The 22,201-nt window shown below is 38.4% G+C and overlaps 2 protein-coding genes across 2 annotated transcripts in view; both read left to right on the top strand.

The window, feature by feature from the left end:
• Positions 1–2,431: 2,431 nt before the first annotated feature.
• On the top strand, positions 2,432–11,762 carry LOC107101019 (solute carrier family 43 member 3-like). Its single transcript, XM_015399755.1, has 13 exons — positions 2,432–2,609; positions 2,841–3,107; positions 3,205–3,334; positions 4,955–5,001; positions 5,090–5,166; positions 7,644–7,736; positions 7,832–7,971; positions 9,093–9,202; positions 9,282–9,425; positions 9,637–9,744; positions 9,929–10,115; positions 10,260–10,383; positions 10,475–11,762. The coding sequence occupies exons 2-13, from the start codon at positions 2,921–2,923 to the stop codon at positions 10,595–10,597; spliced, it is 1,470 nt and encodes a 489-aa protein (XP_015255241.1). The 5' UTR covers positions 2,432–2,609; positions 2,841–2,920; the 3' UTR covers positions 10,598–11,762.
• Positions 11,763–20,778: 9,016 nt separating this feature from the next.
• LOC107101017 (reticulon-4 receptor-like 2) overlaps positions 20,779–22,201 on the top strand; it is a 9,293-nt gene continuing 7,870 nt past the window's right edge. Inside the window, exon 1 of the mRNA XM_015399753.1 lies at positions 20,779–21,081. The gene's annotated coding sequence lies outside the window, so the exon portion shown is untranslated. The remainder of the gene's footprint in view (positions 21,082–22,201) is intronic.

The following is a 22,201-nucleotide window of genomic DNA, read 5'->3' as shown; positions in this document are numbered from 1 at the left end:
CAGGACCCACCATTAGTCTGCCTGTCTGCCCTCCAGCAAGATACAATTATCTCTGGACTAATCCCCCTCAAACTGGACCCAAGGATCAACCAAGAACCATTCCTTGTGAGTCAAAACTAAACCATTCATATACTTCGATCAAATTCCCTAAGGACCTTGAACTCATCACTGTGATCTCCCCCCTAGAGTTTCCAGTTCCGGTTCACCAGACCGCTGGATTTTACCATGCTGATAATTCCCTTAGTTTTGTCTCTCTGAGTTCCATTCAGTCAATAAACTGGTAAACTTTTACCCTGCCCCAGAGTGGTGTTCTGCATGTGGGCTAACTTGAGAAACCCATCATGACACGTTTACCATCGGCTCAAAAAATTAGAATTTGATGAAATATGTCCAAACGAGAATCTGAAAAATAAATTCCTGGATTTCTTTTTATTAGACTTAATTACAGTGAGCTATTTTTACAAAACTTAAAAAAAAACTGACAAATACAATATATCTAAAATACTGCTAATAGTGTCCTTACAAACAAAAAGAAGGATCTTCATATCAGTCCAACTCTGAGGTTTTCAAAAGGTTAGATTATCAATGGCCTTCTAAGTACATATTAATCAGAGCCCTAATTACAAAGATCATTAGATCATTGTGAGTGTTTTAACACTAAGAGTTAGAAAAAAATGCATAGAATTTGGCTCCACTCTAAAGCTGCCAAAAAACTTGTAGAAAGTAAGAATGCTCCCACCCTTAGCAACTTTTAAAAGAGATTAAAAAAATCGTTCTATTTATAGCATATTTTGTGTTTCTCTTAAATTGATTTTAAATATAGGCACTTTAAGAGATAATCCTCCCACAGTCCAAAAACCTGCTATATAAATAAAATTTCCTTCACTTACTTCGCCTAATTTAGAAATCAAAATCCAACACGGCTACCAGACTTATATAGCATATCAGTACATTTAGACCATAAATGTTTCTGTAAAAAAAAAAAAAACATATGAAAACTTGATTGTAGAGCAAAGCTAATCTACTGACGAAGTGCACATTAGATAGCATCTCTGAAATTAACAAAATACGCGATCCATTTACCTGTCATCAAAACATGCAAAAGACTGAGAGGAGAATATTTAAATGTAATTAAACACCCCCAATATGATTGATCAAAGCTCAAATGCAATGTTGGTATAGTTTCTGGGTTTATATACAGTATAGCACAATTAAAAGTCAGATCCAAGATTGCCCCTGACATTGTGGAAATATGGAGAAGTGGAATTTTCCTGTGTTTATCAGTCCGAAGATTTGTTGTTATATTTCATGATATAAATAGCTTATCTCTGTTTGTTAGAGTTGGAGTTGTTCATGCTGTGGTTCGCATATGGCCAGTGCTGAAAAAGCATTTTTGTTTTTTTTAAGTTACGCATCAGGAATGACAGTCATTGGTGGAAAAATTTAATATTTTTGCGTTGGATTTGCTGAACCTTATCGTTAAGAACTCCTGCAGGAAACCAACCGTTTTTCTCCCATTCTTTTTATGAACTAAAAGCTCTAATATCCTCTTTGATAAAAGATTAAAAAAAAATCCATAGTGATAGATCCAAATTTCTTTTCCTTATTTACATGAATAGAGAAGGATGTTTTGTTTCCTCTCTGCCCTGCTGTGACTTATAACCCAAACATTTAATTACAATCAATTTGTAATAATTTTATCCTTCTAATAAAACAAAAAGCTGCTGTTGTGAATCTCTAGCATGGTTGTATTTCTATGTTTATTTACCTTTATTCTACACCACAATATGCATCATTTTCATTGGGCTTTAGTAATAGTCTGCCATGTGAGAATATGAATTTCACCTGTCATGCTTGTGTTTAAACAGCTTTAATCTTTCTCTTTACAACCTAAAGGGCTTTTAATGATTACCGCCTGCAGCTTCTTTATCATTTGTTATCATTTGCCTCCCAATTAAAGACCTGCTGAGTCTAACTTAGAGATTTTGCAACAGATTTAAAGGTTTAATGGACAAAGTGACCATTCAGACTTATTAAACATTTTAACTTGCCCTGAGAAAGTGTTAATCAATAATCCCATGGACATATAGACTCATTACTATTTCAGTCACGTAACACGTTGTGGTATTTCCCAGTATGGGTTAATATTTGTGCCTACTAACCATTCCTCCTCTCAAGATGCATAGCCCCTTTATTATTGTATAGCTCTGAAAAAGTGAAAGGAGCTATTTGTTAGCCTCAATTTAACACAGCAAAGGTTTTTTTTTTTTCTGAGACTCAAAATCTTGCACCACAGATTAGGCCTATCAGCTTCTGCAAATTCACTCACGGTGTTTCCATCATATGACACTTTGACCACAGCTTTTCAGCTTCCACATCTATAAGACATCTGTCATAGCCCCTTGTATTTTGTATTCTTTACAGACACTAAAAGCCATGAGGATGATGAGGGAGATAACGACTGGAGGGATATAAGTGGGAGGAAACTTTGGAGTTAAGCAGAGGAGGGAAGAGCTAATCTTTATAAAGTCAGACAGTAGGACCAGAGAAAGAAACTATTTCTTGAGACAGTTTTAAGCTGCAACCAGACTATCTCAGCAACAGAGAAGGTTAGTTTGTTTTTATAGGTTTGTTTACTTGCAATATTAAAAAGTTTACTGCTGCTGATTTTTTTTATTTTTAACTTTCTGCTTTCTTTGCCGAAATGTAACTCTTCACAGCATCTTATAGAGGACATATCCTGTTTCACCTTATGATAGCGCTTTAAAATGTTTGACCTTTAATGCTTTTTCCTGTGCTTGTCTAAATCGTTATTCTTTTTCTCTTGTCTTTGTTATTAGGAGCCTGTTGCAGTTACTAAACTGCCAGTGTGAATTAGTTTTTAAATTTTGTGCTGCTGAGGACTATTACCCGGGTGATCATGCAGGTGTTGGAGAAGAGGTTGTCGGTCAGACGCTACCTCACCTTTGCTACGGGGCTAGTGGAGTGCTTATGCTTCGCCGGGGCTGTCTTTGGATGGGCTAGTCTTGTTACTGTCCTCAAAGCAGATGGATACTTCAGCTTTCTGTGTGCTAATGCAACAGGAGACAATCACACTCAAATATTAGGTTAGTTTGATGTTACCACTACTTTAAACTATAGATCTAATTTGAGAAAATCAGTTTTACACTACTACTGTAATGTAATTCTCTTTATCCCCGACAGACTGCAGTGCACAGGATGAACAGTTCTCTCTTATTTTCACCATTGCCTCTTTTATGAACAACTTCCTCACTCTGCCCAATGGCTTCCTTTTTGATCACTTTGGTACCACAGTTGCTCGGCTCTTTGCAATGTAAGTACATCCACATTTATGAATTACATATAAACTACACTGATACTCATTTATTTTATGCAAGCACTTTAAGTTTGTCCAATTTTTTTTCCTGTTACAGCCCCACATCATTCATGTCATAGACAGGAAATAAGAAATCAATATATTTAACTTTCAAACTAACAGAACTCAGTTTTACCCCCTTCCCTGATTCTCTTAAAATGCAACCAATTACCCACTAATTGGTCATAAGAGTCCAGCTGTGTGTCGAATCTCAATCTAAATACAACTGTTCAGTATAGGAGTAAAGGTTTGCAATCACCCCCATTGTAAAACATAATGGTGGTATGATGATGCTGTGGGATATTGGGAAGCCAGCTAAACTTGGCAGGAAAATATGTGGAGCTTAATTCAACCAGTTAAGTTAAGTTAAGTTAAGTTAAGTTAAGTTAAGTTAGGTCAGGTAAAGTCAAGTCAGGTTAGGTTAGGTTAGCATGACAACCGTAGTTGTTTATTTTCAATCTATTTTCTCTTCTTTAAAAAAATTTAATGTCTTTACATCTAAATTAAAGACATTGTAGGAACAACCTAAGAAGTTCCCTTTTCAGTTTGTTACAAGCCATTAGGGGAAAAACTAAATATCTGGAGTCCCAGCTTAGATGGAGTGACACTGGAATAATTTGGCCAACATTTCATATTCAAATTTTAATTCTAATATTATGTTAATATATTAACTCCTATAATACTTTGAAATATGTACATACGTGGATTTGGGCTGAATACAGTACAAACCTGGATGGAAACCTGTTGGGGGCAGCAAAACACAGAGCAGGGCTATCCTTCCTGCAAAATAACAATTTTCACCTTCAGGCCAAAGTCAAATCCTTATCATTGACCAGTGTAGACACAAAGCAAAAGATTGTTCATCAGTCTGATTGGTGTGTAACCAAAGCAAAGTGCACTGTGTGTTTATTGAAATGTCCAAAATCTGAAGCCTAAATCCTCATGTGAATTCCAAAGTCTCGCCTGGTCAGCCAGGCAAACAATGCCACTAACGACTCCCCCTTTTCAGAGGCATAGGCCAGTATCGGGCATTGCAGGCTAGCAAAGACCTCAACGATTCACTATTAGGGGGCGGACCTGTTCTTCAGGTTCAATTTGCGTGTTTTCTAAGCCAAAACAAGGCTTTGTTGGGCTACTCTATAAAGCTTGAAACTCAAAGCTAATACTGACATTTTGAATTGAAAAAGCTTCCTGGATGAGAAGTGAGACATCTTAAAACTTTGAAAAGAAAGTCCAGTGGTTTGTTTTTTTTACTTTTTCGGAACTTCCACAGTCCAGAATCTGTCAAAAAAAAATTCAACAAATCTTAGGCAAATAACTATACAGGTTACCATATTTAAGCAACAGAAATCAGGTGTCACTGCATGGGACAGCAGATTGTTCTCATTTTAAAACAAACAAAGGTGTATTATCAAGAAAGTCAACTATCAACTTCTCAAATAGATACTTGCTATAGTCTTTATCAGACCAAAACATTTGCATTGGTGTATTTGAATCATAAACATTTCTTAGTAATTACACAAAGTGATCTGTTATACATGAGCCAATCTATGTCAAAGCATCTCTGCCTCCCACCAGATTTCTTTATACCCTGGGTACGCTGATGGTGGCTTTCTCTTCACCAGGTGAAAAGCAATTACAGATTCAAGTAATTGATCAAAAGCTGTATATCTATTTATAACCTTTTTTTTTTTTTTTGGCTTTTCCTATCAGCTCTGCCTTACCTGCTCTTCCCGGCCCTCCCATTAATGGCTGTGGGCGGCATATTATTTCTCATCACAAACATGCAGGTGAGTTGGTCTTTGAATATTAATCTCTCAACACAGTCATAGGAAAACTAGGTTTGTCTTTGGTGTTTCTGCAAGACGAAGGAGTGGAGAAAGCAGCTGTGTGGATCTGGTTAAACAGACCTGTCAAATTAATAACAGAAGTATTATCTACATATCTATATATACAATAAATCTACAACGTAATTTGTTGATTTATTCTTGAAATAATAAGCCCACACAACATAAGAAGATAAAATTGTGGATAATCGACCTAATTATTTCTTGAACGTTTTTGTTTACGCAGATTAAATTAATGATTTTTGTCGATAAGGTGAAGCAAAATGTTCTGAGAAACCTGTAACAACGCAAAGGTCTCATACCAACTGAGAAGCAGGGTGTTGGGGTGGTGATGATAAGTAGTGTTCTTCTGCACCTCATGAGACCATCAGATCAGAACTTGGAGAAAATCAGTTCTCCTTAAAAGAGGAACTTAATTAATTCAGAATATTAGCATCATTATTCAGACATTTTACATACAATCTGAAAACGACCATATGGCATTTAAAGTAAGATTGGGATTATCTTCGTTATCCTCAAGGAAAGGACAAGATGCTTAAACTGAGCTTCTTTAAAAGAGCCAGAAAGGCAAGTCATTGCTCAGAGGGGCGGAAATAACCGCAGGCTTTCAGGGAAGCTTCTGCTTGAATAGTGTCTTTTAGCTCTGTGAAAGTGTATAACGCATGTTTCCCTAATCATAGTATGCTCTTGTTTACCCTTATTTCCATTGCTAAATTCACAGAAAGACTCAGATACTGGAAACTTGTGAACTTTAAAAGGGCTAGAAAGGAAAAAAAATTATATATTTTATTTATCTGATAAACTGGGAATGACGTTGGAAGCATTTGAACATGATCATTCCAGTACATCTAAAAATAAGCCTCTCTAAATCATACCTTGATGTCCGTCATGGGAACATTGTACATTCATTTTCTCTTTCACTTCATCTCAAAATGGATCTTTCTACTTTAGCCCTTCTTGGAAAAAGAGTTTGTCAAAACTTGGACTTTCAGTCAGAAGAGACTTTGAACTAACTTCTACTTATGCAATGGAAATACGGATTTCCCAAAATTCTGGGTATTGTCTGAATATTTTATTTTTTTAAAGGTGAGACAGAACTTTGTGCATGTCAGTCAGGATGAATTTGGATTGAGCACTTCCTTTATGTCTGCCATTTATGCTCAGCCTATTTAAAAAAAAATACCATTTAAAACCCTGTATATACAGTGCACTGTATATGTATATTGGCGGCAACTTCCTCCTTTTCGTCTTTTTGACTATTGAGCCACTGTAACGAGTAAATTTCTCCACTGTGAGATCAATAAAGTCAATCAAATAATCAATCAATCAATAAATCATGAATTCTTACCCTAATTACAGCAAAGGAGATGAGGCTGCAGGGCTTTAGATTCTGGTTTCCAGTGAGAGCTGCTGGACAGGTTGTCGGCTTGCCCCTTAGGGAAATGTGATCAGTTACCTCCTCCTGGGAGGGTTCACCAGTATTTGGTAAAAATGCTTTCCAACAAATGCTGAGAGTTTTGTCTCCTTGTTTTTTTTTTATTTCTGGAGATTAGACATTAGAGTGAATTGAGTGAATTCTTGATTCTACAAATCTGGAACTTCTCAGGTCAAGAGAAGGTGAACTCAGCTGTCAAAATTATAGGAGGAAATTATATTTCCACAAAAGGTCTGTTTATATTTTGTTTTTTTATTATTTTGGATAGTGAATACATTTTGTATTCACTCTCAGAACCTTATTTTTTTCTTTTTCAAGTGTAAGATCTTGCACTTCCAGTTATTCAGCAAGCTGATCTAAATTAGATCCCTGCCAATGTTCCGAACCTCAAGCAAAAGCTCTGAGATATAGGGGTTTATGTTACTGTCTCAATATGTGTCTGCAATTTATGCAGTGTCTTTAAATACAATTCATCAGCAACATAAAAAGTGCAGTCCATAAAACTGCATTTATTATGCAGCTGTTAAACTTAAGTCCTTTTCAGCTGCAAATGAACACCATGACCCCATTGGTGTCATGCAGGACAGATGGTTAACTTAGATGCACTGAATGATGCAAATTAAAGTCCATCGTCTGACTAATTTTAAACATCCATCTTTGGATTATCTGAAGTACTATTATTGTCTGATCCCCTAAAGGAAAACAGAGAAAATACACATGATCAGGAACCAATTAACTTTTCCATGACCCACTTTCTGAAGAAACTGTTCTCTTTTTTCTGTCTGTTTCACTAGCCAAATCCAGCTCATGTTCAACAGACAAACCACAAGGCCTCTTTGAAAAACCCATGGCTTAGTTAAATATAATGTCGTGTCCACATCCTGAGTTCACCGACCAAAAAAACATAACAAAATCGTTTTTCAAAGTCCCAATATCATCATACGAAAACTTTAATTCCATGTTGTTTTGTTTCTACCTCCTTAAGGTTGGAAACCTTTTTGGTTCACATCGCTCCACCATCATCAATCTTTACAATGGTGCTTTTGATTCTTCCTCAGCACTCTTCCTCATCATTAAGGTAACAGATATTTAGAATCAAAGTATTGCTTTTGTTTTTAATCATCTAAAGATTAAAAATATACCTGATATAACTTAGCTTTCTTTTCTCTGCAGTTGGTGCATGAGTCTGGCGTCTCCCTTCATTCCGCCTTCCTATTTCTGTCTGCCTGCAGCATCTTTCACATCCTCAGAACCTTCTTCCTGCTGCCCAGAAACTTCATTCCTCACCCGCTTCCTGATCAATACTCATACGGGTGAGAACAGACTAACCAGAAGCAGCATTTTCTGTTTTTCTTTTTTCACGATAATCCAAGATTTCCCAAAGCGGGGGTCAGGACCACATTAGATAGGCAGTGACTAATTGGAATTTTTTTTTCTCAAATTCTTTATACATGAAAAATGAATCTCAGTCATTTCAAATATGTCACAATTCCACTGATTTAAAGAGACAGTAACAGTTTGGATAAGCAGAAAATAATTAATCAATTTTGTTATAGCTTTCTGGAGTGGTAGACATTGTGTTAGCTGTGACCCTGCATTAGTGTGATATTTATATAATAAAGAATCTCATTTATAGGCAAGGCAAGGTAAGGCAAATTTCTTTGTATAGCACAATTCAGTACAAACACAATGCAAAGTGCTTTACATAATTAAAATATAAGAAAATAAAACAGAATCAAAGCAAGTATGGAAATAAATAAATAAAAAATACAGAAACAAAAAAGAACATTAAAAACAGTTGGACTAAAGAAAATAAAAAAGTTGAACTAATGATGTTTCAATTGAACTATAACAGTCAAAGGCAATCCTAAACAAAGTTGTTTTTAGTCTTGATTTCAAGGAACTCAGGCTTTCTGCAATTTTACAGTTTTCTTGGAGTTTTTTTTTTTTTTTTCCAGATAAGTGGAGCAAAGGAGCAAAATGCTGCTTCTCCATGTTTAGTTCTGTTTCTAGGTATGCAGAGCAGCCTGCAGCTAGAAGACCTGAGTGGTCTGGAGGGTTGATACACTGCTAGCAAGTCTATGATGTATTTAGGTGCTAAGCCATTCAGAGTTTTATAGACTAACCGAAGTATTTTAAAGTCTATTCTCTGAGATACAGGGAGCCAGTGTAAGGACTTTAGAACTGGGGTGATATGTCCTTAGTGAGGACACGGGCAGCAGCGTTCTGGATCAGCTGCAGCTGTCTGATCCACTTTTTAGGCAGACCTGTGAAAACACCGTTGCAGTAATCAATTCGACTAAAATAAACGCATTTTCCAGATCATGCTGAGACATTAGTCCTTTAATTCTGGAAATGTTTAAATGTTTTATAGAGAAAATGTTTTATAAAGAAAAACACCTTGAAGCTGAACTCCTTTCTCATTTATCTGCAGGATTTCTTGCGGTGCTTCACAGCCTGTGAGCAGAGAGGTGACTGCAAATTGTTGTGGACATTCAGCACTGGAGGACACAATGTGTACACATAGTGTCCCATTCAAGCATGGTTTGTCATTTCTACCCATTTTTTTGTATTTTATGTTCCATCTTCTTTTCTTGGTTTATTAACTATCTTTCCCTTTCAGAGAAGACTTTTCGTGAGTGTTTGCTGTCCAGGTTCTTTGTGTGCCACCTGCTCTGGCTGTCAGTGATGCAGCTCAGGCACTACCTGTTCATCGGCACCCTCAACCCCATGCTGCAGAGGCTGACAGAAGGAGATTCCTCTCTGGGTAACACCCTTACAGTTATCCTAACTCTTTTCGGGAAAGGAAAATGTATTTTTGCAGACTGTTTCTTCTTTGCTGAGGCTGACATGTATTTATTGGAAGATCTAACATACCAGCCATGTATTCAGACTGTTTAGCATGGTGAAAGAGTAGGAGTATTTACAAATGAATGTTCTTCTGACTTCTTTTTTTTTATGCTACCTTTTCCCTGCAGTGAGCCAGTACACCAATGCCTTTGCTTTCACCCAGCTGTGTGCTGTTCTGTGTGCTCCCTGGAACGGTCTCATTATGGACAGACACAGGGGCCGGTCTCGAGCTGCAGGTAACCTACTGATTTTTAGCAGGATCTCTGAAATTTCTACACCCAAAAGCCAATTTTTACAGTATCAGTTAAGGTTTCTCTGAACTTGCAAGCATCAGTTTTAGGATGCTGATAAAAAATTAAAGGGAACGGTTTGCAGAAATATTAATGTGAAATTAATTGACAGGATTCTCTATGCTTTTAGGAGAAACAGAGCACGAGGCTGACCTGCGAGCTTCTGTGCTTTCCTTATTCCTGACGGCGCTGCAGTGCGTGTTGTTCTCTCTTTGTGCCTCCACCCCCTACCTGCCTCTTCAGTACCTCACCTTCATCCTGCAGGTGCTCAACCGCTCCTTCCTGTACGGTGGCATTGCAGCCTTCATCAGCGTGGCGTGAGTATCATCCTCAAATGGAAGCTTGAACGCGAGTTGCCTGATTGTGTTTTGACAAGAAACATAAGGATTTATGCTATTTATAAAAAAAAATTCTGTATAAAAAATTTTCTGATCTTCAATTTTTTCTGTTCTCTTGATAAGATTTCCTTCACGTCACTTTGGAAAGCTGTATGGTCTTGCCATGTCGCTGTCTGCGTCTTTTTCTCTGCTCCAGTATCCTTGCTTTGCTTTGGTGAACGGAGCTCTTGGTGGAGATCCTTTATATGTGAGCACCCATTTTTTTTTTTCATTTTTTGTTGTTATTGTTGAGATGCCTTCTCTAATGGCTTCCTACCTATCACTCTTTGTGTGTGCAGGTGAACATTGGCCTGACACTGCTATGCCTGCTGGCCTTTATACATCCCCTTTCTGTATATCTTCATTGTCGAAAACTTGCATCTCAGAGAGACAAGATCAAAGCCATCCCTTTGTCCTCTTGAAGACAACAGACTTATGGGATAAGGTTGACAACACACAGGATATAACTCTTCAATTTCACCAATGGAGACAGAAATTTGTTTTTATCTAATACACAAGATCTGCAAACAGTATGGTGACCCCTAAGTGTAACAGACAGGCTTTTTCATGAGTTTATTTCCTAACAACCACATAGTTTGCCCGGAGCTTCACAATTTATCTGAGCCACAGGAACCATGCTGCTGATGAAAGGTCATCTGTAATTCACCAACACACACAGCTTTCTTTCCCCTATCTACTCCAAAAATCACATGAGCACATACCACAGTCCTGTTGAAGTGTTAAATCTGGCAGTTCTGGCTCTGAGAGACCATGTTATGGATTCTACTTTGGTTGAACCCCCTCCCAAAAAAACGAAAAAAAAACATCCAAACCTTCATGTTCAGGAGTGAAGAGCAGGACATCAATGGCCCCTGGTAAAATGTCACACTCATTTTGATGGAAACCTCAAAGCTTCCTATGAATAGAAGTTTAATTTAGGTCATTTCTCAGTTTCTGTGTCTGATCCTGGTTCTCTTCCTACTGACAGGAATCGTTTTAGTGGCGATGTCCATATTCAACTAAAGCCACAGTGGCCATCTTGTTTCTGAGGCTCGATAATCAGTAAAAGCCTGTTTTCCTATTATGCCACAACATATACATTTTTAAAGTTTTTAATGCAACAATTCATGGCTCGTCACTGCCAGACGCTTCAAAGGGAATCTCATTCAGTCCTCCTTACCAAATAACTTCAGCTTTTCCGTTACCTGTGACACTTCTTATGAGATGATGAACAAACCTGGTTCTGTAAATTTGGCCTGTCCATCAGTGTAAGTGCATCAGTCAAGTCCTCCATGTGCTCTGTCCATTACTGAACCAAATTAAAAGTCTAGTTCCCCAACTAAGCTAGGAACACTGTAAAGGCCTGAACACACCGGTTGCATATGACTTGTCCATGTCACACTGACTGCGTATAGAGAGGCTCTGACTAGGCAGGGTGGGCAGATCTGCACAGATTTTTTCGCTTGTCTCTGTGCTATACACAAATTAAAACAATTTCCCCATTTGACTTGGACAGATTAAGAAAAGTTATTTAAAAACAAGAAATAAAAACAAAGACCTACTTAACGAATCTGTGCAGCATCTCAAACCAGATCAGATAGAGCAGGCATCCCCAACCTCGGGCCTCGAGGCCTGCTGTCCTGCATGTTTTAGAGGTTTCCTTGCTCCAGCACAGCTGATTTTAATTGAAAGCTGATTAACAGGCTTTTGGTCTACTGCAATCATTATAATCAGCTGTGCTAAAGCAGGGAAACTTCCAAAACCTGCAGGACAGCGGGCCTCAAGGACCAAGGTTGGGGATGCCTGAGATAGAGAATGTTATATGCCTATATTAAAAATATAATGAGATCTATGTTTAAAGAAAAGAAAAACACAGCAATAAAAGCCGTGGGGCAGTTTATATGCTGACTGATTCTCAGAGAGAGATCGCTAAAGTTTTTCTTTTTTCATAAAGAGGTGAGAGAGATACGCTTGGGCTCTGTCTGCCATTCGTTATTTTGTTTTTTGTGAGGCTCAAAGAGCATCGATATTTTACTATATCATTTTTTTTCTCTTGAGGTTTTTTTAGAGGATCACTACATTATCCATTTTCTATCCTCCTAAGCTCCTATTATGTGTAAGGTATTATATTTTTAATATTTCATTCATTGTTTTTGCACCAGTCTGTCCCGCTTACTATATACACGGTGTGTGACTCCAAAACGTACTGTTTTCCTGTGCGATTAACAGATTTTATTTTAGATTTTCCTACAAACTGGATGTGTTATATTTTGTAACCACATCTCTTTTCCTGTCAGACCAATGAAACTGTCGCTGAATAGCTGCATAGTCCAACTAAAATAAACCTGGGGTCTATCTCAGTCGAACCTATGCAAGCCCACTTACGTAAAATCATGTCGGGTGTGATCAGCTCCATTGACTTTCAAGAAGCGCTAAACGCCACAACCTCGTCCCGCACAATTTTCTCTTGGATTTGATACAAAATCTGATTCGGTGTGTTCTGGTCTAAAGGTTATCCCTTCACTCAGACAGTATGCCATGGATTTCCTTGAGTTAATGCATAACACCTGAAGACCTTTCTCTAGGAGGTTTAATCGTCATTGCTGACTTTTAATTGCTCATCTGCCTTCTGCTCTTAACATGCACAGGAGGAAAATGAAATTAGATCATAGCGTTTGAAATTAGGTACCTAGAAAGTTGCTTATCTATATCAAAAATCACAAACTTTCCTTGGGACGTTTTACAAGGCCTCAGGCATTGTTTTGATCCTATCAACCTTAGCTCAGACGTCTTAAGATAAAAAGTAAAAAAAAAACAATCAGCTCATTCAGCGAGGGTCTGAAGATTCCCTGGATACGCCTACAGTTCCACAGGGCAACCATTCAAATGCCATGCTCAAGGACCCCAGGCTGGGATTGGACCTAGGAACTTTTTGCAGTGTCACCATCTGTTCCAATAAGCAGCCTAGAATGTGGCAGCACTTTTAGGAGAGCTTGCAAACATTCTTAGTCTTGGTAATGGGAACTTCTGCTATGTCCAAAAGCACAGCAAACAGTCAGAACTTCCTTCCAGAGGCCTAGTCTACAGAGAAGCAACTCATTCATCTAGATCAGGCATCCCCAAAGTCGGTCGTCGAGGGCCACTGTCCTGCAGGTTTTAGACGTTTCCCTGCTTTAGCACAGCTGATTTTGATGATTGCAGTTGAGAAAATGCCTGCTAATGAGCTTTCAATTAAAACCAGCTGTGCTGGAGCAAGGAAACCTCTAAAACCTGCAGGACAGTGGCCCTTGAGGACAGAGTTTGGATATGCTGACCTAGATGATTGTTAATATCCATTTTCACTCCTCAAAACTCTCTTTGGTCAACTCTGAAACAACTGGGTAATGGTCACCAACTTTCCTGCTGTAGATTGTACAACTGAGGTAAATTTACATATGTAGAGCCAGTGAGATTATGCAAAGCTTCGCTTCCAGTTTTAGCTGCTAGAGCTAAACTGTACCCATCATTCTTCTCTGTGGGTGGTGGACGTAGATAAAACAACCTGCATCTTGTTAAAAAAAAAAGGGGCCAGGCTAACATCTGCAAGCTAAGAGTGGACCAATAAGCCAATTATATGCTTTATCACACCCCTCCTCTTGATGCTCGGCTCTAGAACAGTTTACAGGTACAGCTGAAGGCATTGTCACCGGTGTCCTTCAGTCTTTATTTCAATGTCTCCAGTAAATCTGCCCAACAGTGTAATTTCCTCCTTCTTATCTTATGTTCATTGTGATTAATCCTAGTCTCAACAAATCTAAAGAAAACAGAGATAAATTATAGTTCTTTTTTATATTTTATCTTAAGTTAGAGTTTTTAAAAGTCGATGTAAAGCTTGAATCATTTATGTTTTATGATTTTAACTGATGTGACTTTTAAGTGTTGCGAATAAAGTTGCTCATGTGGTGCTGGTATGCTTTTTTCAGACCTTGTAATTTGTACGATTTAAAACTATATTTTCTGTAACATCCGTGACTTTAACAGTGCTCAATGGTTTTACTTTTGTTTGCTTGTATTTTGTTGCTTATGTCTCAGGCATTTAGGTTCCAATAGTAGCAAACTTCCAAAGCTGAGGGTGAAACAGCTGTTATTCTTATTAAAATAATTTAAAAAAAGCTCTTCATGTCATACTAATTTAACAGAGACCCTGTTACAGATTATACTTTGATTGAAAAAAAAACCCCAAAACATCCAGACCTTCATGGTCAGGAGGGAAAAGCAGGACGTCAATGAACCCCTGATAAATTTCACACTTATTTTTGATGGGAACCACAATGCTTTCCATGAATATACAGTTTATTTAGGTCATTTCTCAGTTTCTGTGTCTGCCCCTGGTTCTCTTCCATCTGTCAGGAATCCCTCTCGTGGCAGTGTCCTAATTGCACTAAAGCCATAGCGGCCATCTTTGTTGCGATTAGGGCTGCAACTAATGATTATTTATCAAACTAATTAATCTGTCAATTATTTTTTCAATAAATCGATTAATAATTGGATAGCAAAAGGTTCCTTAAAAAAGACTTTTCACAAAATCAAACCAAGGGAAACTGTTCCACTTGGGGAGGCTGGATAGAGCATATTGACAGGCGAAAAAGATTGTTTGTAGCTTAAATGCAAAATGTTCATATATATATTTTTTTTTTACAACTTTGGTATAATTACTGCTCTAAGTGGGTTGCTTCGTCAGCTAAAGGCATGTTTTAGAATTTCTATACTCCGATTAATCGATTGTTTCCGCCCTAGTTCTGATAATTAGTAAAAGCCTGTTTTCCTATTATGCTACAACATATAAATTTTTAAAGTTCTTCATGCAACATCATTACAACCAGACGCTTCAAATGGGAATCTCATCCAGTCCTCCTTCCCAGCTAATTTCAGCTTTTTTGTTACCTGTGACAATTCTTATGAAAGCTTCTTATGAAAGACTCAAAATTCAATACCATTCAGTACAGTGACCACAACAGTATTAGTAAAAGGAGAGCCGTAAGCTTGCAGAAAAGAAAGAATAGATGAGAATAAAATGCTAAATAGTTTTGATGACAAAGTTGAAACGGACAAAAACGAATTTGAAAACTTTCCAATTCTGTTGTCTTCATGGAACTCCTCAGTATCAGAAAAGATGCACAAAAACCTAAGTGTCTCCAGAGGGAGCTACACTAAAGCTGATAAACTGGGATGATTTTTATTCATGAAGACAAGTTCATAAACTCTTTCTGCAGAGAAGGTAAACCAGGCTGCATATATGAATTATGCTTTTCTATGGACAAAGCTTAACCTAAACATGCACTTTATCAGATTACATTTTGTTGGAAATAATTACATGAAATAAAAAGGGATCAGCAAATAAAATGCAAAAGAAAAATTATGCATTTTTAAAGGTTGAGATAAAGAAATTAATTTCTGCATTGGGAAAAAATTATGAATTAGATTCAAAGCTTTTGAAATCAGCATGACGCCTCTGATCCTTTTTTCCTGGGAGGTGTTGGGAGTTTTGTCACTGGGCATAATAGTTGAGGCAAAAGTGTTTCCCTTTTTTGTATAAATAGAAGGGAAACTCCCCCACAACACCTGCTGTGCACTAACACAACCCGAAAAAAGACTTGATGCGTCCCCGCAAACTCTCTCACACCAACAGGTTGTTTCTGTGTGCGTCATTGATGATTTCAGCTTCAGCCTCTCGCTCGTTTAAAAATAAATGATGGCATGTATGCACATCTAAATCAGGAGAGAAGGCAACAGAAAAGACAGATTAAAATCAGTCTGTTAATGAGGTGACTTGGTTCTACACCACATTTTTTATGACAGACAAAAGACTCAAACTGTCTGCTTTCTTTGGTCAGTGCAGCAGGCATATAGTCACAAATGTCAGCCCTTCATATTGTCGCCATTTATGTGTTTGTTTCCATCTGCTCCTAGTGGCTAATAGAAAAACAAATCCTTTCTGAAACTCGGCAGCAGCTAGCCATTAACATGCTGGCATTTTGCTGGGGAGTGTTGGTCCAGTGGTTGGGGCAGTGCGCTTGTGCTCTGTGAAGGTTTCAAGTGCCCAGTTCGATCCCCAAAGCTTCTGAGCAAAACCCTTAACCTCACACAATGGCAGCCCACTGTTTCCCAAGGGGATGGGTCTTTGCCTAGGGCCCCAAATTTCCTAAATCCGCCCCTGGCTGGCTGGCTGGATGGATGAAAGAAAGAAAGAAAGAAAGAGAGAAAGTTATGATGAAAAAAAATCCAGAACGTCATCCAGACTGCATGCAGCCGTCATTAGTGCAGGCACAGTGCTGGTTCTATTAAAGTCTCTTTCATTCAGAGGAAAACACTGATGATGGACAACGATCATCAGATGGCTCAAACAGACGCCAACATTTTTTTTCTACTTGATGATCATTTTCAATTGGATTCATGTCAGATTCACATGTCCATTTTAGTGACCCACATTCAAGTAGTGGGTGACTATTTGAATAAAATCTTTGGCACGGCCTTCTCGTTTGAATTGATTAGTGGTAACTTGGGTAGAAAATGATGTTGAGACTCAGGAAGAGGCTGAGGAGCAGGAGGGAAGTGAATTACAGTTAAGATTCAAATAGGACAAAGTCCAGCCAACAGGAGAGATTTCTGTTCAAGAAAACTCTTAAAAATAGCTCAAGGCCCTCTTTGAGGTGACATTATTTCTTACCATTCAATATACCTAAAATAATTGGTTCGGGAATTGTTTGGAAATGTTTAACTGATGACTTTTTGCCTTTTAACAACACTTATTTTTGCACAATTCAAAACATATAAACAATTTTTGACGTAAAACAAGTGTGAGTGAAAATAATTCATTTAGGAACTTGTTACATGTTGTCCTTCATCTGACAGCGTACATAAAATGGTGTTGAAACCCCACTGTTGGAGTTATTATGATTTCTGTTGTTTTTATCATTTTATTCATTTATATGTTTTATATTGCTCTCAATCATTTGTTTTTCTATATGTTACTCTCATCATTGGAAATAGGGTATGAAGGTCATAAGACAGTCAAATGTCTTGCAAGAAAGGTTTCCTGTTTTACATTTCATCATCATCAAACACCAAGATTTTTTACTGATGATCGAATGTTAGGTGTAAGAGGGCCCAAGAAGCCAGGGGGAAAAACTGCTGGACTACAACCAAACATTATAATTTCTGTCTTATTTTCATTCAGATTCAGAAAGTTTGAGGCCATCCATGATTTAACATCATTTAAGCAGTTAGAAAATGACTGGATGGAGTTGTTGGATTTTGAAGTTAAAGGAAAGTAGATCTGGACATCAATGAAAAGAAAGATTATGGTTTCTGAAAATTGACCCCAATTGTAACATAAAGGAGAAAAAGAATAGGTCCAAGAATGGAGCCTTGGGGAACCCCAGTACTGAAGGGAGCTGAAGATGAGGTGAATTCGCCTAGCTGCACAGAAAAGCTCAGATCAGTCAAATAAGAATGGAACCATGCGAGAGCAGATCCTGTAATGCCCACCCACTGCTCAAGACGCTCAATTGAGTAGATAAAACCAATTAATTTTACATTGAGCTACCGGTATATAAATTGTAGGAGTTAGTTGAACATAATTTAGGGACAAATAAACAAAACTAGATTTTCTGAAGTTGAACTAACCAAACATATTCACATTTATTGTATGTATTAATTTCCTTTTAAAAGTATTTTTAAACATAGTGTTGAACAGACTCATTAAAATCACTCCATAAAGATAAATGTAGATTTGGTTCAGCTAGCAAAAATGTAATGGATGGAAAAACTGACATCAATAAAATTTAGTTAATCCAGTGAGTCATTTTTATGAGTGATGTGAACATGCTTAAAATGGAAAAAAAATATAACAATTGTTAAATCGATAATAGCGGGTTTTTAATGTGAATGTGACCCGTTTTTATTCCAGATATGAGAACAGACAACATAGACAACACATCGACAGAATAATTTAGAGTTAAAAGCTGAAAATGACAAATAGTTTTGAACAGACATTGAACCCTTTTATGGAAGTAAATCTGTGACGCTGGGATTTGAATTAAAAATGCAACTGAAATTTAAATGTTGTATGTTTGTACTTACTGTTTCAGTGTTAAAATATATTCAGAACACATTTTTGATCCAAAAAAAAATCATTGTCATTATTTCTACACAGTTGAAATTTCATTTGTTATTTTCTCTTCAAGCTAAAAATTCACATTACTATTTCAAAGTGATTACGTTTTCAATATTTATTTTTCAGTTTAATTTTTGAGTGGTAAAAAAAATCAGCAAATAAAACAATTCAACCTTTCAAAATTCAAGCTCAATATTTTAAGCCTCCTAAGATTCAGCTGGCTCTATTTCACTGTGTTAAATTCGGCGTCTAAATTCAGTCTAAAAAGGGAAGGATTACTTCATGGTCACAGACATTAGCAATGGATTGTGGTGTCCAACACCCAGCCAATCCCGTTACGTTTTTTTAGTCACGTGACGTGACGCCTGTGGCGCTCATACGGAAGGAAAACCAGCATCATGGAGCCGGTCATGCACGCTAACGCTAACTCAACTACAGAAAATTGAAAGTAGCGAGTTAGCGTAGCCTATCTGCACCCAGTTTTCATTACCACTCATCTAATCCACCTGCCTCAGTCTCTATTTAACCAGCTTTCAGACAAGTCATTAGTGCCAGATAATTTCAAGCCTGTGGTGAGAGTTCTCTGGCATACCTGTGCATTCTGATTACCTGATCCAGACCCGTTCGGCCTCTGGACCGCTGAGCCTGCCTGTCCCTGTTCTGATCTGTTTGCCTGACCTGTTGTCTGACTCATTCTGGATTTCCCCTTTGTACCTTTGGACCTCTGATCTCTTGGCTCTGAATTCAGAGCACATTATCGGCACCAGCTTTGGCTTCGCTCTGTAGATTATCGTGCTTTCCTTCATCTGCTTGGCTTTTATCTTCTGCCTGTCCTCTGACATCTGATTCATTAGCATCCCAGACTCTCTGGGCGTCTGCCGCATCATGTTGACAGCCGACCGGCTCGAACCAACCTCACCCACTGGGCTCGGATTGAAGTAAAAGACCAGAGGTTCCTGCCGTATACGCCGCTGCTGTTCACTTCAGTTCCATTTCCGAACCAACGTTTTGAGAAATCTGTTTGTCCGCCTTGAATATTGGGTCCTTGTCATGATCCTGGCACTGATGACTGGCTTATTACTTATTCCAATCACCTATATCTACCTAAGGTGCTTGTATCCAGTCATCAGGGCCACATTATTCTTGTTATCTCTAGCCAGTTGTGAGAGTGTTTTTTGAGTTCCTTGGTGTTTCTGATTTCCTGATCTTGACCTGTTCTGTCTCTCAACCACTGAGCCTACCTGTTCACATCTGATCCTAGTGGTGAGAGTGTTTTTAGAGTACCTGGGTGTTGGCTTTGGACTCCTGGATATCTGAGCCTGCCTGTTCCTGTTCTGGTCTGTTTGCCTGACCTGGCTTCGGACTCCTGCATGTTCTATTCTGTTCTGATCTTTGATATTCCTATAGTTCCGAGCCTGACACAAATGTGTGCTTAGGTATTAACAAACTTTCCAAGTTTCTGCTTTAACGTTGTTGAATGATAATTTCTTTGTAATTTGTAGTGACATTAGGACCTAGATCTTCCTTTTCTCATGACTTTTAACTCTGCTGGAGATAATGCTTCATAATTGCTGCTCTCATTGGCATGTTGCCCACATAGACCCTCAGTCAGTTTGGGTCTAATGGTGGTTCAGGGGAGAGGATAAAGTTACTTTCCCATAATGTTTCACTTTTATGTAGCCAAAATCTAGTTCTAAGGTCTCTGAAGGATCACATTGGGTGTGTATTTAAATCGACTGCAAGGATGAACTTTATGGCTTCTCCTCTGCTTCTCCTCTGCCACTAAATATCAAATGATTCATTGTCTCATTAACCATGTCCTGTCAGACCTTTACTCTCCCAAATGGCACCCACATTCTGCATGATTCATACAAATGTACAAACAAATTTTGAAAATGCATCTATTGTGTGTATTTGTGTAACCATGGATCCTTCCCACGGGCATATCTTTGATTAAAAGATTTTGGAGTTTCTCTGCTTGACCTTGCAACTAGTGGGCAGAAATAAGTTCTGTCTTCACCGTTTTCACCACACTCTGTGTGTCTGTGTGTGTGTGCAGTGAACAGAGTCAGTTGCATGTTAATTTAGGATCAGGGACAGAGTCCATGAGTATGCTGTGTTTACACCAGTTCAAATGCCAGTGTCCCTATGATTCACTTCATCACAGGAGGCCAGTGAGAGGATGCATGGATGAGGGGGGGTCTGGGAACGAGTACTGCATGTGTGTTTGTGATTGTGTAAGATGGTACATATATTAATTCACCTCTCATTGCTCACACTAACACAAACGGTGGAACCACACCAGAAAAGTACACAAATATGAGGAAACCTTTTAAAAAAAAAACTTTGGATTATTGATCAATAATCATTTAGGGGCACCAAGAAGCCTTTACACTCACAACATTGTAGAAGAAATAGACAAGTTGGTGAGCCAGCTGCCTACCCTTGTTACTCCAGGGCCACTGAATAAATTATGCGTGCACATACACGCACACACAAACACGGGCGACCTTATCAGCTTCACAGCCCCCCTGTGGAGGCCGGCTGCTTGGTGAGCTGTCTGCCTCCCCCTCTCACAACAGTACAGCCAACAAGTGGTTCAATTCCAGGCGCCTGTTAATTACTCCCTGCGCTGCCCAGCTTGGAGTTGCAGATGACCTTCCGTGGAGCAGGCTTTGGTGAGCTGGGAGCAGATGATGTGCTTCATGGAGGACCGGCCAATGACCCGTGACAACCGGGGAGGACTCACACGTGAGTGATACCCATCCCATCCCAGGCCATGCACCGGGTTGCACCCTCTCCAACAGGCTGTAACGCCACAGCCAAATCAGCTGGGAAGGGGAGTCAGTGTAATGTGTTAAAGAGAAATTGCCCATTGTTTTTGTAGATTTCAATAAATTCTGACATAATTCTGTTTGGTTTGCTGCCACAGGCCTGGTTTTATGTGTTACCTACAAGTGCATTTTTCTTCTCACAAAGTTTTACCTGTGTTAAGGATGTATTCCAATTCATTTTCACGAAAGAAATAAATACATGTCAAAGTTTGTGGGGAAAAAAACTTCTGACAGTGATGGAACAATGAACATCATCACAGTCATAAACTGCCCTCCGTGTTGGGGTGGTGAGTGGGGGGTGGTAAACTGTTCCGTGACCTGCAGTTGTAAATGTGCAGAAGTAAGGTAACGCTCCAAGATCCTGGATTGCATTCGCACCGACATGATCTTCAACAATAACCAGACTTACAAGCATTCCAAAAGTTTGGTATGAATGCAACTCTCTGACAGCTTTCAGAAAGATGTGCTTTATGGTCCTGTTCTGATCAACATTATTACTGAGGTGCATATGAATGCAAGTATCCAGGAGACATGCATTGCCACAAATTTTTTTCTCCAGGATACTTTATTCATTTTATCACTTAGTTAAGCAGTGGTTGTGCTTCTAATGTCTCAGCGTCATCAGTAGTTGGTATTTAATCTACTTTAAAGTAGAGTAGGTGACACAGTTTGACATGGTAGTTAAACTACAGTTGAAGTATATTCACAGTCAATCAGCACACATTTTAAGTCAAATTCTGAAATGGACACTATGAGATTTCAGATCACAGATGGCAGATGGCCAACTGACAGCGGTGAACATCCAGGGAAGTGACATTGAGATAGTGAACACTTAAAGGAGAAGTTCGGTTTTTTACACTTTAAGCCCATTTTCTGTAGTGTCCAGGATGAAATCGAATGATCGACACCAAAAGTTTGACAATTGGTCCTGTCTCTGCTTTTTGGCTCATTTAGAATCAACCCCCTGGCTGCTTTAGAATGGCTAGCATAGAGCATGTCCGATAATGTCCTTAAAACAACCTTAAACGTTCTTTTTT

The sequence above is a fragment of the Cyprinodon variegatus genome, unplaced genomic scaffold (genome assembly GCF_000732505.1).
Source record: "Cyprinodon variegatus isolate N-32 unplaced genomic scaffold, C_variegatus-1.0 Scaffold1045, whole genome shotgun sequence".
Classification (NCBI taxonomy): domain Eukaryota; kingdom Metazoa; phylum Chordata; class Actinopteri; order Cyprinodontiformes; family Cyprinodontidae; genus Cyprinodon; species Cyprinodon variegatus.
Note: the sequence above shows the minus strand (reverse complement) of the source record. Positions and strands in the feature narration are given on the sequence as shown.